The following is a 16,215-nucleotide window of genomic DNA, read 5'->3' on the forward strand; positions in this document are numbered from 1 at the left end:
GAAGCTATATTGGCTGTTCCAGCCATGTGACTTCCTTCTAAACCTATTTGGATCTTAAAAAGAAAATTACTCCAGTAGATGGATAAATTAATCCTGCCACGTGGATGGTATACCACCGGCACCTTAGGTTAGAAGTTAATGCTCAGTACAATTGTTTAGGTGCCCAATACCAAGATCTTTTAAGTTATGAATTTATATATGATTGTTTAAAAATAATAACATCATTGCACCTTTTTGATAATGCTGTGAATACTTTCACTGCATCAAATCAGGAAAGAGCAGAAGCTCTATATCAGACAGTCATGTAATGTTGATGCATGCACAGTATACTTTTTTGCATAAAGCAGAGTTGACTCATAGCACAGACTGAGGGAAAGAGAGAGGAAGAGAGAGAGAGAAAGAGAAAGACAAAGAGAGAGAGTGAAATCATATGTGATTTAGTGTATGTGATTTATATGGTTATTGGTTTAAAAGATGAATATTAAACAACTATGGATGCTATATTGCAAAGTCGGAGTGAAGATTTTATAACACACATTTACTCTGGCATGAACCTCCCTTGACTTATTTTTGAGGGAATTTTAAAAAATAAATGGACTAGTAGCCACTGCTTTTTAGCAAGCAGGTAATTCGCACTCACTACTATATCGGAGTGCCAGATCTATTGTACCTCAATATTCTATACAAGCAAGTGAAATTATTTGGCAGTGCAAATTTTGTGGACTATAAAATGTCACTCCTTCACTTCAAAGAGGTTAATTGCAGAATTTTAAGAACTGTACAATTTTGGTAAAGGGATGCATTACAATATGCTCCTGTTGTAAAAATTGAAAACTAATATGTGATTGGAAATAATTACTCTCATGATGTATGAGCTTAAGCTCAAAATGAAGTAGTATGCAAAGTTATTGCACATCTTTTAAATAATCTTTCACATTTGGCCACTCCAAAACAGTTTAAAAAGACAAAATTGGAATAACAGTGCTTCTACCAGCAATAGATGGGCTAAGTTGGATAAATCATGGAACTTATCTCATAAGACTGATATTCCAGAAAATTCTTAAATACAAGCAATTGGAGAAAGGGCCCAAAGAAATTTAAAAAGCCCAAATTCAAAAACAAAAAGGATATATTTTCAGTCACTTTCTAACTGAATAAGATCCAATAAGTCTTTCATTTGGGGTTGAGATTTTGCTTCTATTTTTGCAGATCCATGGAAGAGAACCAAAGTCATCCAGCATTTCCAAAGAAAGTCAGCCCAGAGAGAGGAGTAAGCAGATGTCTATACAGCACCAAACACAGCACAACATGGAGGCCAGACACCAGAAAAAACAGCAGATGAACAAACAAGGCAAAACCACTGACTTAGGGGCAGGTCTAATGCACTATCCACACAAATGAACTTTTACTGAGAGGCAGTTTACCTACAGAAGAATATCATTAATTTGCTTACAGATATTCTATTCCAAAAGTATATGGGTATTTGTTGTAGGATCAATGCTTATCATGTACCTGAATATTTCAAATGGTATTTGTACAATATGTAACTTGCAATTATTTTATTGGAATTGTTCCATGTTACCCAAATTTGATCAAATAACAAATGGTACAATTGGAAATGTTATAACAGTACATTGGATACTGTTCAATTGCAGCAGAAATTGTTTATATTATCCAAAATGTATGTATAATAATTGTCTTAAATGGTTCATTTTATATTTGCAAAAAAGGATGTCTTTATTAGAATCAGACTGATTTAAAAACCAATTTAACTGGAATTGCATTTTAGCTTTTAAATGGAAAAAAGGGATGTAATGGTACTCCTAACCATCAATCACTTCTCCATCCCAGAAGGGCTATAGGTTACTCCTTTGCAATAACATTTTGAATGTAATGATAAAGATTACACTGTATAGTAGCCCTGGATTTGGTTGACTATTACCAGGAGATTAAGACCCTAGGGAACCCAACAGGATGATAACTTTGGGTCAAGGGTTTGCTTGTATTTCTACAGATAGTGGAAACATCTGGACACCCACAAAGCACATCATGCCCTGTGACACGAGACCAGGAAGAGAAGCAGACGAACAACACTGATGACATCAGTTAGCTGCACACCAGCCACACTCCACTCACGCTGGATGAAACCATCACTGGTGACTACATACACACACCAAAGACTGACATTACTCTTATTTTAATTATATTTACTATTATTCCCCTGATGGACAGTTGTCATGCTGAAATCTATTGGTCTATTATACCTAAACCCCAATATTAAGAATGTAAACTTGTAATGACAAGCCCCCGCTTATATGTTAATGACACCAGATAGATCCCATACTCAATTTCAGCCAAAGACTTTTCCCTGGGATCAGAAGGGACTAGCTACAATTATTCAGGCACTACTATATACCCATCATTTTCTATGTCTATGCTATGTACTGACAACAAGCAATTTATTTTGTACACATTGTAAAATTCAAACTTGGATTGTAAGAAATGCTACTGCTAACAATCATATAGGCATTGATATGGCTCTCATAGGAACAGGGGCTAGAATTTTTCAACCACAACAGAGACCTAGTAGCCCTGACAACAAGAAATTGTGTTTAAATCAGGTAGAGCCACTGCACAGGGATTTATCATGGACAGATTGTCCTGGTCAAACTCCTAGAAAGGATGAGATGTCAGGTAGAATAGACTTTGAGATTTTTAATTGGGAACCTACATTACTTAAACTGTCATCTACATCTATTTATAGATTCTATTCATGACAATTCCTATATAGCTATTAGGTACCAACCACCATTGGTGTGGTTACAGGTTAATCTTACGGACATGGGCATCTACTCCAACGGTCCATTTTGTTCACGAACCATTTTCGATCATTACTGCTGAAACCCCCATCTTTTGGGTGATATCTTTATGGGAATTCTTTCATGCTGTCTCCCACCGGCCCCAGAGGTCAGTCAGGCTGCTGGATTTGGGGTCTATCAACTTCCCCTTCTCATACTGGAAGACGTTCTGGTGTGTGGGAAGTCTCGCCTCAGTGTTAAACTGAGGGCTCAAGGTTGGACAACCTCTGTGGATGCGCAGTTATTGACCTTCCTATGTGGAACTGTACATTCCACACCTACATGGGGCAGAGGAGAGGCAAAGCGTACCCCAAGATTCCCCTTTGGGGTGTATATTTAAAAATTGGAAAAAATTGGCACTAATAAGCTTGAAGAAAAAGCATGTTGGATATTATACATTTACAACAAGGAATTAATGAGTTAGACCAAATTCTATATGAGCTTAGAAGCTCCAGAAATTGCTTCTAAATGAAGAGAAACAAGCTTCTATTAACCCCAAAATTGGTTTGGCAGAATTAATTTTACAAACATCGGCAATGTCATATTCTTGGTTGTTATATTGATTGGTTTATTTATACAGAAATAGAGGTTTAAATAAGGCTTATATCAGAAATACGCAGCCAGAAGTTACGTCACTTCATTCTCATCATTCCTGTTATTTTAGAGAATGATATAGAGCAACAACCAATCAGAATGTAATGTTTATGGGAATATTGGTACTTTTAAAAATTCACGTTAATTGTTGTATTTATGTTTTTGTAAAGCTTTTCACGTTGAAAAATTTTGTACACTTACAATGTGAATCTTGGGCAACTTAAATTAGGGAAATAGAAATCATTTTTGAATGAAAATTCTGATCTTACACATTGGCTTAGCTACAACTTTGCCACATGAAATGTGAGCCATGAGTTTAAAATTTTGTATTAATTTTATTTTTATTTTTCCCTGATTATTTTTTCAGATTATTTTTCCTGTATATTTTCTTTTAAGTACTAGAAGTACATTGAAAGTAGTATTAACACTCTGATCCTGAACTATGATTAACAATAAATCTGAGACTTTATTTTTGTACATACCCAAAAGCTTGAAACTACAAGAATGTGACAGCATTTGTTAAACTTCCTGGGATTATTCTGAGTTATTGTGTCTGTTTGCATAAGAAGGGATTGTGATGGATACTTTACACTTTGCCAGAAAGCCTAAGTCGTAGACAGATGTGTATTCCATATGAGATGGATATATTTGGGTTGCTAAGGTTGGAGGTAAAAGGATGCGATGTTTTGACACCCTCAAACACAGGTCGACCTGGTACCAAAGTTCCAACCATGTATCTATATGGCAGGCATCTTGGCTTCTATATACCTGAGACTATGCATGACCAGGACAAGGGAAAGAAAAGAATTCCCTCTCATATCGAGATATAGTCCTTTTCTTTTATTTTAAAGGTCTGACAACTTCTTATAATCCTGGCTGTACATGGGTAAGAGGATATATTAATGCACCTGTCCTACGTATTGTGGAACCGATATCACATTAATTTAGGATCACTAGAGAATCAAGATCGTTTTATTATTTTTTTATTATTGTTGATCTTTCATAAACTTTTTTACCTTTGATTTTGCTAATATATATGAAAGTCATTCTTTCTTCTCATTTTTACAGGATGATTAATAAGTTAAGATTATTTTTATTTTTATTATTGGTCTTACATAATTTTTTAATTTAATTTTGCTATTTTGATTTAGAATTCATTTTTATTTTTTTTTTTGCTATACTCACTACTATTTTTATTTTTTATTTAGTCTATAATTTTTGAATTATTTTAACATTATACACTCTTGCTTTAATTTTTAAACAAAAAGGGAGATATGTAGCATACCAGGCATGTTAGCATCTTGGAAGTATGATTGATGTAGTAATATTGTATTTTATGTGTTCATATGCCAGACTCATGGCCATGTTAAGCATTGATTATTGCATTTCTAAATCTTCAGTCCAAAGGACAAGAGAATTCCTTAGCAGGGCGTTGCTGCCCACAGTGTCCTAGCTCGCGCCTTGTCGGACCACATTCCTTTACAAAGCGCATGTTGGATTAATCTCCTCCTCTTTGATTTCGTGATTGCCAAATCAACCAGTGTTAAAACCTATGTCATGTCACGCATTCATTAATCGCCTCCCATTTCACATTCCTAAAATCTCCAATAAAAGCTGGGGAACATGTGCAAGACTCTCTCTTACATCTCTTGCCTTGCCTCCCTTGCCCTCCCTCTTGACTCTTGCATCTCTTGCCTTGCCTCCCTTGCCCTCCCTCTTGACTCTTGCATCTCTTGCCTTGCCTCCCTTGCCCTCCCTCTTGACTCTTGCATCTCTTGCCTTGCCTCCCTTGCCCTCCCTCTTGACTCTTGCATCTCTTGCCTTGCCTCCCTTGCCCTCCCTCTTGACTCTTGCATCTCTTGCCTTGCCTCCCTTGCCCTCCCTCTTGACTCTTGCATCTCTTGCCTTGCCTCCCTTGCCCTCCCTCTTGACTCTTGCATCTCTTGCCTTGCCTCCCTTGCCCTCCCTCTTGACTCTTGCATCTCTTGCCTTGCCTCCCTTGCCCTCCCTCTTGACTCTTGCATCTCTTGATCTTGGTCTTGCCTCTATTGCTCCTCATGTCTGCTTGATTCACGCAACGCAGTTGCCCCACATATCTCCCATTAATCTATTGGCACTCTGGCTCATGGGAAATATCCCAGAGCTCTCAGCTCCCCACATGATCTCTTGTTTCTCCTACTTATAATTTCTCTGCTTGTTATCTTCTTCTAGAGAGGCATTAAGGGAGCTTGCGACTCTCCATGTGTTTTAACTTGTCTCTGAGTCTTTATTCCCGCGCCACTCCCTCTAACTGCATTATCTATTCAGCCATATTCCTCTAGCCTCCATTCTCCTTCTCAGGTCACCACCCACAGGTAAATTATTTAGGAACTGCAGGCGATTACTATAACTCCAATTGAAGAATCCCTGCCACTGATGAAACACTGTTCCCGTAGGTATATTTAAGATGGGAGGTTGGAAGGGGAGGGTGAGAGAGATGACTGGTAGGACCATAAATATAGAGCTGGAAAGGGCCCAGAGGCTCTAGTCAACACAGACTGACATTCAGTGAGAGAGATTTGCTGGTTTGATGTAAATGAGAGCCATGAGCCCATGGGAGTTCCTAGAGGATTTTGAGCCTTGGGTGATCCAGCCCAAATGTGAGGTCCCCCTCTTTACCAAGTCCCACATAGACCTTCAAAGTACATATTGCCATCTTGAGATGACAAACACACTTGTAATTTGTCTAACAGTGAGCTATTTTTACTGCCATTATTCCCTACAAGTCCAAGGTAGAAAGGATCTGGGGAAGATCTGGTGTCTATGGGTGCCTCCACCCCTGACCTTATCTCAATATCTTGGCGCTGGGCTATTGCTCATTAGCTTCTGGCACCTCAGCTCATCCCTGCTTTCTTGAGGGATACTCTTGTTCACAGGTGTGGCAAAATACAGCTCTCTGGAGCTGTTTCCCTGTTACCTAAACCTTGAAACTAGAGCCACTTTGGTCCTCTGAGAAAAAGTAGCCTGGTGAATACCTGACTTAGCTTCCTCTGCATCTACAAGGTCATTGGCTCTTTTGGTCTTCATGGTCCAGGCTTGATGAGATTGCCTGAGTCCGAATGTATCACTTTGGGGTACTTTAGTAGGCCTGCCCATTCTGTATGTCCTCCCTCGTCTAGTTAGAGGGTGCTGAGGATGGTGGCATTCCTGACTCTTGAGCCCTAGAGGATGGGGTATACGTGGATCACTAATTGTGGGCTGGGATAATGTTTCCATCAGCAAGCATCTCCCTGGAAGTCCATTCTCCTCTTGAGAATACATCTTGAAACATTCTCCTGGTCCATAGTCAGGGGGAGGTGGAGGTGTGTGTGGGGGGCTTTAACATCTAGGTCCCACAACCTCCTTCATTGTTAAACTCATGAGTGTTACCAGCATCAGTTTACATAGTGATGATTGCTTCTTCTTCATCCCTAAATTCTTTCTCTAATAAACTACTTCCAAATGTCCTTGTTCGTTACGGTATTATCTTTATCACAGTTGTTAGTTAACCTTTCTCCCTCCTCCTTCCCCTAAGAACAACATCAAAATAGGATCGATATGTGTTGCTAGATCCCAATTCTCCAATGACCAGCTGGCCCTGGTACCGTGTAGACCAATCCCCAGTCATAGTGCAGCTTGACACGGGACAGTATAACAAATACTGTCACTGATTGGGTCTATTCAGAAAAAAGCTTTCTGTCCATTCACAGCAGGAGAAAAAGGGATGTCAAATGAAATTTCTTCAGCAGCAGATCCCTACCAGGAGATGGTATCCAGATCTGTTTATAGAAGAATAGGAATGTCTAGTTAAGGAAAATGAATTTTTTCTCTATAGAATGTCAGCTCCTTGAAGGCAGCAGCTGTCTTTAATCTTTATATCTCCCTAGTGCCTGGTATATATTAAGCATTGAATTAATGCTTATCAATTTATTAATGTTAGACATTGAGGAGAAGAAGGAGGAGGAGGAGAAGGAGTAAGAAGAAGAAGAGAAGGAAGAGGAAGAAGAGGAAGAGAATGAAGAAAAGGAAGAGGAAGAAGAAGAAGAGGAAGAGGAAGAAGAGGAAGAGGAAGAAGAAGTTCTTTCTTTAGAGGGCAGAGGGTAGACAGCAAAGTCCTGGTTCTTGCTGTTTGCAGGTCTGATGGCAAATGTTCATCCTACAGGTCTGAACACAGTACTTGGAATATCTTACTAGAGCAGAATATCAAGGGATTATCATTTGTGTCTCTTTTGTATTTCTGGGATTCTCTTTCTTTTTAAATCTCTTCTTCCCTCTGTTCTTGTTTCCCCCACTCCCAGTTGAACAATAGAAAGGAGAAAGAAAGGGATAGATAAATGGCCCAGAAGATCGAGACTCAGGTTTGGAGACAGGAGCTTCCAGGTTCTAATTTGACCTCTTTTGGGATTTATGATGCTTCCTAGCTGTGCAACCCAAGAGAAGATACTTAATCCCCATTGCCTAGCTCTTACCATTCTTATGCTTTGGAACCAATACATGATATTACTTCTAAAATGGAAGGTAAGAGTTTAAAGAAAAAGGAGAGAAAGAAAAACAAAGCCCACACAACAAATATGTTACATAATCCAGCAAAACAAATTACGGTTTACATCCAAAAGCCCATGTCTCTCTCTGGATCCTCTGGCCTTGGAGTTCGGCACTGCATTTATAAGAGTTCCAAAGCCTTTCAGAGGTGTTTTTCTCCATGATGTTATAGTTGCAGGAGATGTTTTCCTAATTCTTCTCACTTCACTCTGCATCAGTTCATAGAGGTCTTCCTAGTTTTCTCTGAATTCTCCCTTTCATCATTTCTGATGACCCAGTAGTGTCCCATTGCTTACATACACTATAATTTAGTCATCCATTCCCCCATGGGTGAGCCACTCCTCTCAATTACAAGTTCAGAACTAGTGTGAAAAACGTGTTTTAAATATCCGTGCTCAAGTGGGTCCTTTCCCTTTCATTGATCTCTTGAGGGGTTTAAGGGGAAGCATGTGCATAATTGGGTGACTTTTTGAGCAGAGCTCTAAATTGCTTTCCAGAATGGCTGGAGCTCCCAGAGCTCCCAGAACAGAACCCTACTGCACCCGTTTTCCCTCCTCCCCTCCAACCCTTGTCATTTTGTCATCTTTGCCCTTCTGAAGAGTTCAGAGTTCCTTAAACGAGCATTTCGACAATTATTGGCAGTTTGGAGCGGTTTTTTCCGGATTGCTGATACACTGGATTTCTTCCTTTGAAATATACATCTTGCCCTCGTACCTATTGAGGAAGGCTCTTATACATTTGAATAGGTTCGTTCCATAGCTTGGATTTTTATGGGAGAAACCCACCGGCACCGACGTTTTCCAGGGTAACCCCTGAAGTTCGAACCTCTTGAGCTCGAAATTAAACTCACATCTTCCTTGCGTCCAGATGGGACATATTCCCTTTCTTTCGAGATAATCAGCCCCACCCCACCTCCCCAAGCAATTAGAGCCCGGTCTACGAAGTCGTCGTAGAGAACTCTAACACGAGGGGGCGCTGTACCCTAACCTTCCATGGACGGTCTGCGGGTTGCTCCCGGGAACGTTCCTAAGGGAGAACAAGAGGGTGACTTCACGTTCTCCGGTCAGCGGAGGAGCTATGACCTCACGCTTGCATACCTGCAAGGTGTTCCAAGGGCCTTTGGGGGAAGGCAGGGGACCCAGGAGTCTGGAGAAAGGAGGAATGGTTATCTGGTCAATCAGACCAGGAGCGCGTGAGGCCCTTTGGATCGGCCGGGTTCGCCACGCCACGCGTTTGTTTTACAGGCCGGGAAACAGGCCCCTGCTTGTGCATGTCTTAAACCCTGAATGATACCGAGGGGGCTTCCTGACAAACATCCAAACAAGTGGCACTTAATAAGTGTTTGTTTTATTTATCCAGACAGTATGACGGGGTTTAGAGGTGCGAGCCGGGGAGCGAAACACTCGACAGGTCAATTGCCCGCCGGCTGGCCTCAGTTTTCTCTTCAGTAAGATCTCTCATTCAAGTTCTAAAAGATCATTGGTCGAAGAATCGCACGTGCGCACTGGGACCGGGAGCCCGAGCATGCCGGGACTTGTGGTTCCCATAAAAGCTCCTGGCTGGCGCCAGCGCCCGAGAGAGCGCTCTCAGAACTGACAGCAGGGCGGGGCCTCAGGCTGGCCGTCCACTGAGTGAGGCTTAGAGGCGGGACTTGACGTCGACGGATAGGCCGGCGGGCCTCTTGCCACGTGGGGGCGGGGCCAGGCGGGCCACAGAGCCATGGGAGGCGGAGGCTGCTGGTGGTGGGGTCGGGCTGCTTGCTTGGCCCGGCGCCCCGGCTTCCGGGGGGCGCTGCTGCTAGCAGCCCCGAGGCGCGGCCGGTCTGGCCGGGGCTCCTTCAGCCCCGGACCTGGGAACCGTGCTGCGGCCTCGCGGCCCCCAGTGTCTGACCTGGACCGGGCGGACGCCTGGCTTCTCCGGAAGGCACATGAAACGGGTTCGTACGGGCTGCCAGCGGGAAGGGGGAGGGGAGGGAAGGCTCTACATTGAAGAGGGGTTCCTTATAAGTGGAGTCCAGCGTGACCGTCAGGAGGAGCGGGGCTCCTGTGGGTTGCGGAGCGGGCCCGGGTCCTACCTAGAAGCTGGGGGAACGGTCACCAGTCCAGTCCCCCTTATTTTACAGGAAGGGGAACTGAAGCCCAGAGACGCGAAAGGGGCTTTACCTGGGGGAAGCCCCTAGTTTTCTACATCAAGACATAAGCCTGGGAAGGGTTGAGCTGGACCTACATAGGGCGAGGGGTAGAGAAGAACATAACCGAGATTTGAACCTTGGGCTCTTACCTTTGCGCCGTGGTCACTCAGTGGACTGTAAGCTCTGACTAGGTGCCCAAGCACTTTTCTAGGTGTTTGAGATGCAGAGATAAAATATGGCCTAGTTCTTTGCCCTCTAGGGGTTAATATTCGGCGGGGAGGGGGGGAGGGGGCCGGTGTCGGGGCACCCTTGACTTGTACAGAGATCTCCCTTTTTCTCAATCTCTTTCATCTATCCTATTATCTATTCCTATATCCCTAGATATATCAGAGAATATATATACACACACACATCTTTGTGTGCCCCTATGAAATTACACTCCCCATTTCCTAGTACCCACTATGCTAGAGCCTGCTAGGACCCTTCAGTGGGGGCAGATGGGGCCTCAATACTTGCCCTCAGAAGCCCTCCCTAAAAGGATTGTAAGACCGCAGCTGCAAGGGTTTTCAGAGGCTGTCCAATCCAAACGCTTTGTTTTAGGAATCAATCCATCAATCCTCATTCTGCACATATACTATGTGAGCAGAGGGCAGGCCTCCAGAAGCCTACAATCTAGTGGGGGGAAACAATGGACAAATATAAGCAAACAAGCTCCATACAAGATAAGTAGGAAATAAAATCATTTTTAAACCCTTACCTTCTATCTCAGTATTGATTCTAAGGCAGAAGAGCTGTAGGCAGTGGGGGTTCAGTGACTTGCCCAGGGTCACACAGCTAGGAAGTGTCACTTTAAATTTGAACTCAGGACCTCCCATCTCTAGGCCTGACTCTCCATCCATGGAGCCACCTTGCTGTCCCTTAAATAGAAAATAATTAACAGAGGGGATGCACTGGAAGGAAAAGGGGCTGGAGAAGGCTACCTATAGAAGGTGGACTTTTAGTTGGGATTTTTTTTTAAACCCTTACCTTCCCTCTTGGAATCAGTGTATTGGCTCCAAGGCAAAAGAGTGGGAAGGGCCAGGCAATGAGGGTAGGTGATTTACCCAGGGTCCCACAGCTGGAAAGTGTCTGAGGTCAGATTTGAACCTAGGACCTCTTGTCTCTAGGCCTGGCTCTCAATCCACTGAGATACCCAGATTCCCCCTTTTAGTTGGAATTTAAAGGAAGCCAGAGAGGTTAATAGTTGGAGCAGAGGAGGAAGAACATTCCAGGCCTGGAGAATAGCCAGAGTTAACTTTTCATTCCTTTAGGGGAGAGGGCAGGGACCTACAAACAAATACAAAATAAATACCAAAGGTAACATAAGCTTCTTAAAGGCAGGAAGGGACTGTTGGTTTGCATTTCCTCCCCAGAGTTTGGTGCTGAGCCTGGCACTTAGTAACCACAATGCTTATTGGGTGATTATGATGGGGGAGAGAAAGGAGTCACCAGCTGCTGGGGGGTGGTGAAAATACCCTATATGATTTTCATTTACATATATTTAAAGTTTATTTAAAAAATTTAAATACTATTTTGCAAATATTTTATAATCCTTATCAAATTTGAACCTGGGACCTCCTGTCTCCAGGCCTTTGTTTAGTGGGCTGATTTTTTAAAATATAATTTTATTTTAAAAAATATTTTTCTATGGTTATATGAATCTTGTTGTTTCCCTCCCCTCTTCCCTCCCCACTCCCAGAGTTGGCAAGCAATTCCACTGGGTTATCCATGTATTATCACTGAAATTCTATTTCCATATTATTCAGATTTGTAATAGAGTCATCTTTTAAAACCAAAACCCCAAATCATATACCTATATAAACAAGTGATAAATCATATGTTTTCTTCTGCATTTCTACTCCCACATTTCTTTTTCTAGCTGTGGATAGCAGTCTTTGTCATAAATTCCTCAGAATTGTCCTAGATTGCTGCATTGCTTTTAGTAGCAAAGTTTATTACATTTGATCTTCCCACCATGTTTCAGTTCCTGTGTACAATGTTCTTCTGGTTCTGCTCATTTCATTCTGCTTCAGTTCATGGAGGTCATTTCAGTTCTTATAGAAATGTATCAATTCATCATTCCTTTGAGCACAATAGTATTCCATCACCATCATAGACTACAATTTGTTCAGCCATTCCCAATTGAGGGTCACTCCATTTTCCAATATTTTGCCACCACAAAAAGTGCAGCTTTAGATATTTTTATACAAATATAACCTTTCCAATTTCCCCCCAATATCTGGGATACAAACCTATGTAAGGATAGAAATTGAGGGGGTTTTATAAAAGTTTGGACTGGATTATTTAAGAATAGGGTCGCCAGAAATTTAATTAATTCCAAAGAGATTTATTTTAACACTTTCTGTGTACAATGTTCTCCTGGTTCTGCTCCTTTTGTTCTGCATCAATTCCTGGAATTCCTCCAGTTTATCATTCCTTTCAGCACAATAATATTCCATCACCATCAGATTCCACAATTTGTTCAGCCATTCCCCAATCAATGGACACTCCCTCATTTTCCAATTTTTTGCCACCACAAAGAGGGAGACTATACATTTTTTTGTACAAATATTTTTCTTTATTTTTTGGGGGTACAAACCCAATAGTGCTATGGCTGGATCAAAGGGCAGTCAGTCTTTTAAAGCCTTTTGTACATAATCCCAAATTGCCTTCCAGAATGGTTGGACCAATTTACAACTCCACCAGCAGTGTATTAGTGTCTCAATTTTGCCACATCCCCTCCAACATTTATCACTTTCCTTTGCTGTCATATTGGCCAATCTGCTAGGTGTGAGGTGGTACCTCAGAGTTGTTTTAATTTATATTTTTCTAATCAGGAGAATTTTAAAACACTTTTTCATGTGATTATTGATAGTTTTGATTTCTTCATTTGAAAACTGCCTATTCATGTCCCTTGACCATTTATGGATCGGGAATGGCTTGATTTTTTGTATATTTGACTTAGTTCCTTATATATTTGGAAAATTAGACCTTTGTCAGAAAGTTTTGTTATAAAAATGTTCTCCCAGTTTGTTGCTTTCCTTCTAATTTTGGTTGCATTGGTTTTGTTTGTATAAACCCTTTTTAATTTGATACACTCAAAGTCATCCATTTTACATTTTGCAATGTTCTCTATCTCTTGTTTGGTCTTAAATTCCTTCCTTTCCCGTAGATCTGACAGGTATACTATTCTATGTTCACCTAATTTATGATTTCACTCTTTATGTTTAAGTCATATACCTATTTTGAACTTATCTTGGTATAGATGTTGATCTAGACCTAATTTATCCCAGACTGTTTTCCAGTTTTCCCAGCAGTTTTTGTCAAATAGTGAGTTCTTGTCCCCAAAGCTGGGATCTTTGGGTTTATGGAACACTAGCTTGCTGAGGTCTTTTAGCCCAAGTCTATTCCATTGATCCACCCTTCTGCCTCTTAGCCAGTACCATATTGTTTTGATGACCACTGCTTTATAGTATAGATTAAGATCTGGTACTGAAGGCCACCATCCTTCACTTTTTTTTTTCATTGCTTCCCTTGATATTCTTTATCTTTTGTTCTTCCAGATGAACTTTGTTATTATTTTTTCTAATTCTATAAAAAAGTTTTTTGGAAGTTTTAGTGGTATGGCACTGAATAAGTAAATTAATTTAGGTAGAATTGTCATTTTTACTACGTTAGCTCGTCCTACCCATGAACAATGAATGTTTTTCCAATTGTTTGGATCTAGTTTTATTTGTGTGAAATGTGTTTTGTACTTGTGTTCATATAGTTCCTGTGTTTGTCTTGGCAGATATTGTGGGCTGATTTAGAAAAAAAAGCACCAACAACCCTTACCCTCTGTCTTGGTATCAGTTCCAAGACAGAAGAGCAGCAAAGGCTAGGCAATTGGGATTAAGTGACTTGCCCAGGGTCACCCAGCTAGGAATTGTCTGAGATTGGATTGGAACCTGGGTCCTTCCAACTCCAGATTTGGCCCTGTATCCACTGTACTTCTTAGTTGTCCCCTGTTGTGATTTTAAAAGAAATCCTCCCCCTCCACTAAGATATGACATGATTTCTCTCCAAGGATTTTCCCAACTAAGAGCTACTGGGCCACAAATAAAAGTGAAGGGGACACACCACCGGCTGCCCTGTCCTGAGGCCTTGGGCTTCAGCAGAGTTTCAGGCTTGGTCTAGGGGTCCCCTTCCCTATTACAGTCTTCACTGGCTCCATTTGTAAAGGAGCTGAGGGTGTCCCCAAATTCCTAGTGCCGTTTGAAGCTAAGATTTGGGTTAAAACTGCCCTTCGGAGGCATCCGGTCCCATCCACCGGAGTCCTCTTGATGGTAAAGGGCCGTGTTCGTTCCTCTGGAAATCTGTCCTGGCAGCCTTGAAGGCCAGACCGAGTGGAGATTAGGATGGAAAGGAGTCTTGAGGAAGGAGAACTGGCTTTGGAATCGGGAGCGCTCCCCTCACCATGACAAGAAGCGCCTTCTGTAGGCCCGAACCCTGCCAAGGCCTTTGCCTGTGGCACTGCCTCATCCGGCTCTTACAGCCACGCAAAGCAGTTGTCTTCTCTTTGTAGATGAGGAAACCGAGGCCGGGAGAGGCTAGCCTTTGCCCAGGGTTACAGGGCTAGTAAGGTCTGAAGGGGGGTTTGAAACCAGGGCCTTCCCTCTCCGACTGCAGACGCCTGGGCATCCAGCCTGGGCCCGCCTCCTCGTGTTGCAGAGGGGGAAACTGAGGCCCGCAAACACTCCCAGGCGCTCGGGCCTGCGGAGTGGATGCTCTTTCTTGCCCAGGCCTTATTCCAGGGGTGCCTCTCTTTTGCAGCCTTCCTCTCCTGGTTCAGAAATGGCCTCTTGGCCTCGGGCATTGGAGTCATCTCCTTCATGCAGGGCGACATGGGCCGGGAGGCTGCTTACGGTGAGTGTCCCTCCCGCTGGGGCCCCCTCCCAACGGCCCTCCCACTGCTGGGGGAGGGGTCTGTTCGTCCCCGCCCCCTCCCGTCCCGGTCCCTCCCCTCCTGCCCCTCAGCCCCGGGTGTCCTGCCCCCCCTTGCTAAGGCCACCCTTCCTGCCGCAGGCTTCTTCCTCCTGGGCGGCCTGTGCGTGTTCTACGGCGGCGCCTCGTACGTGGCGGGCCTGGCTTCGCTGCGGCGGCCCATGATGCTGTCTCTGGGCGGGGCGCTGCTCGGGGGCGCGGCCGTGGCCTCGGCCGGCCTGCTCTGGGCCTGCGCAGTGGGCCTCTACCTCGGCCAGCTGGAGCTGGAGATGGAGGGCCAGGACCCGGAGCCGGGGCTGGAGCCCGAAGACGCCGACGACGAGGAGCCGCCGGCCGCCAGGGCCGGCCCCCCGCGGGGCCAGGCCAAGTGAGAGCCAGCACCTCGCCGTAGGGGCTCTGCCTGGTGCTTGGGGCGGGGGCGGGGAAGGAGGCTGGGCATCCCATCCCCCCATCTGTGCCCCAGTCCTCACCACCCCCTCCCCCGTCCCCAAACTACCGGGCAGGGATACCCCCTCTCCCAGCCTGACCCCACAATTCCCTCGGGGGCCTTGAGCCGGCCTGAATTCCTCTAGGATCCCAGACCCAGGGCTGGAGGAGACCCCAAAGGCCATCCGGGCCCCTTCCCTGAATTGAGGGAGGGGGGGCCTGAGGACTTAGGGATTTGTAGTGTGTGCGATTTGGATCCAGGACCTCCCGCAAACATGGCACTTTTCCCTCTGCTGTTTCCCAGACTGTCCCAGCCTCCCCTCTCCTTGTCCCTCCCCACCTCCAGGCCTCAGTTTCTCTATCTCACAAATGAAGGGTATGGATGAAAGGACCTCTCTGCTTCTTCTTTGGGATGCTGCAGGGGTCTGAGACTGTGGGTTAGGCCCGCCACGGTCCTCAGGGGGCCCCAGAACGCGCCCCCCCCCCCATTCTATAGGGCTGATGAGGCCGAGGCCAGGCAGGGTCTGTGATTAGCCCAGGGTCCCACAGGCCTTGGAAGGTAATTGTGAATGGGATCTCAGGCCTCGGAAATCACCCCTCCTTTCCAGGGGGAGACCCCACAAC

General features: G+C 44.0%; 1 protein-coding gene across 1 annotated transcript; it reads left to right on the forward strand.

Moving 5' to 3' along the window:
- The first annotated feature begins 9,088 nt into the window (after positions 1-9,088).
- TMEM160 (transmembrane protein 160) lies at positions 9,089-15,979 on the forward strand. Its single transcript, XM_001373232.3, has 3 exons — positions 9,089-9,948; positions 14,995-15,087; positions 15,247-15,979. The coding sequence occupies exons 1-3, from the start codon at positions 9,732-9,734 to the stop codon at positions 15,534-15,536; spliced, it is 600 nt and encodes a 199-aa protein (XP_001373269.1). The 5' UTR covers positions 9,089-9,731; the 3' UTR covers positions 15,537-15,979.
- Positions 15,980-16,215: the final 236 nt, after the last annotated feature.

The sequence above is a fragment of the Monodelphis domestica genome, chromosome 4 (genome assembly GCF_027887165.1).
Source record: "Monodelphis domestica isolate mMonDom1 chromosome 4, mMonDom1.pri, whole genome shotgun sequence".
Lineage (NCBI taxonomy): Eukaryota > Metazoa > Chordata > Mammalia > Didelphimorphia > Didelphidae > Monodelphis > Monodelphis domestica.

What these genes read in the sequence shown, in the direction of transcription:
- TMEM160 (XM_001373232.3), top strand. Translation starts at nt 9,732, where the DNA reads ATGGGAGGCGGAGGCTGCTGGTGGTGGGGTCGGGCTGCTTGCTTGGCC. An exon ending in CCGGAAGGCACATGAAACGG is followed by an intron (nt 9,949 to 14,994) that starts GTTCGTACGGGC and finishes TCTCTTTTGCAG; the next exon opens with CCTTCCTCTCCTGGTTCAGA. An exon ending in GGGCCGGGAGGCTGCTTACG is followed by an intron (nt 15,088 to 15,246) that starts GTGAGTGTCCCT and finishes TTCCTGCCGCAG; the next exon opens with GCTTCTTCCTCCTGGGCGGC.